This window comes from Glycine max, chromosome 12 (assembly GCF_000004515.6).
Source record: "Glycine max cultivar Williams 82 chromosome 12, Glycine_max_v4.0, whole genome shotgun sequence".
In the NCBI taxonomy this organism is placed as follows: domain Eukaryota; kingdom Viridiplantae; phylum Streptophyta; class Magnoliopsida; order Fabales; family Fabaceae; genus Glycine; species Glycine max.
In genome coordinates, this window is record NC_038248.2 from 36015038 (window position 1) to 36015893 (window position 856).

Genomic DNA, 856 nt, shown 5'->3' on the forward strand with positions numbered 1-856 from the left:
CAGTAACTTATATCTAATTAATTTAATTTTAATTAAAAAGATATTAAATACTATTAAAAATAATAAATTATATCACAATTAATATAATTACTTTAAAAATGTAACTTTCATTTATAATTAATAAAAAATCATAAAAAGTAAACAACAAAAATATGATTTTGTGATTTCATTGTGTGTCTAAATGATTATCACAACAAAATGATTCTGTTGGACAATTTTTTCATAAATCATGATGCACAAGGGATTTGCGAAAAACAGAATCTGGATTTCGTTGATCAACAGTTTTTCCTCTAATGCATGGAAAACATGATTCGAGTTATGCATTGTGACTGGGAATAAATTTAGAATTTTTAAATGAGGCTAATAGCAATTTGATTAGGGCCAATAGCAATCCCCAACATGAAAGTAAAGAGGCCCAGCAGGCCCTTGAAGCATAAAGTTCAGAACGACGGCAGCAAAGGTTGTTTGTTGTTAACATGAGATCAAGCTGTGTTTCGGTTACAGTTGGGGCAAACCCAACAAGGTTGTTGTCGGAGAAACGCATAACACAGTCCCAAGTGCGCCAAATTCACGCGTACATCGTCAAAACAAACCTCGTCACTCACGCACTCTGTGTCGCCAAACTCGTCAACGCTCTTTCTCAGAGCAGTAACCCCTACGACGCCGTTTCCGTTTTTGCCCACGCGCTCTCTCGCTTCCACCACTTGCGGGGAATCGAGTTTTCTGTTCCCCCTGCACTCAAAGCTTGTGGCAAATCGTGTGCATTCGAGGAAGGGAAGCAAATCATGGGTTTCATTTTGAAAACCCATTTGTGGAATGACCCGTTTGTCACAAACTCCTTGAAGCTCTGTCAGAC

The 856-nt window shown here is 37.6% G+C and overlaps 1 protein-coding gene across 1 annotated transcript in view; it reads left to right on the plus strand.

Moving 5' to 3' along the window:
• Window positions 1-476: 476 nt before the first annotated feature.
• LOC102664046 (pentatricopeptide repeat-containing protein At3g62890) overlaps window positions 477-856 on the plus strand; it is a 3456-nt gene continuing 3076 nt past the window's right edge. Inside the window, exon 1 of the mRNA XM_006593212.2 lies at window positions 477-827. Coding sequence (XP_006593275.2) covers window positions 477-827 — 351 coding nt within the window. The remainder of the gene's footprint in view (window positions 828-856) is intronic.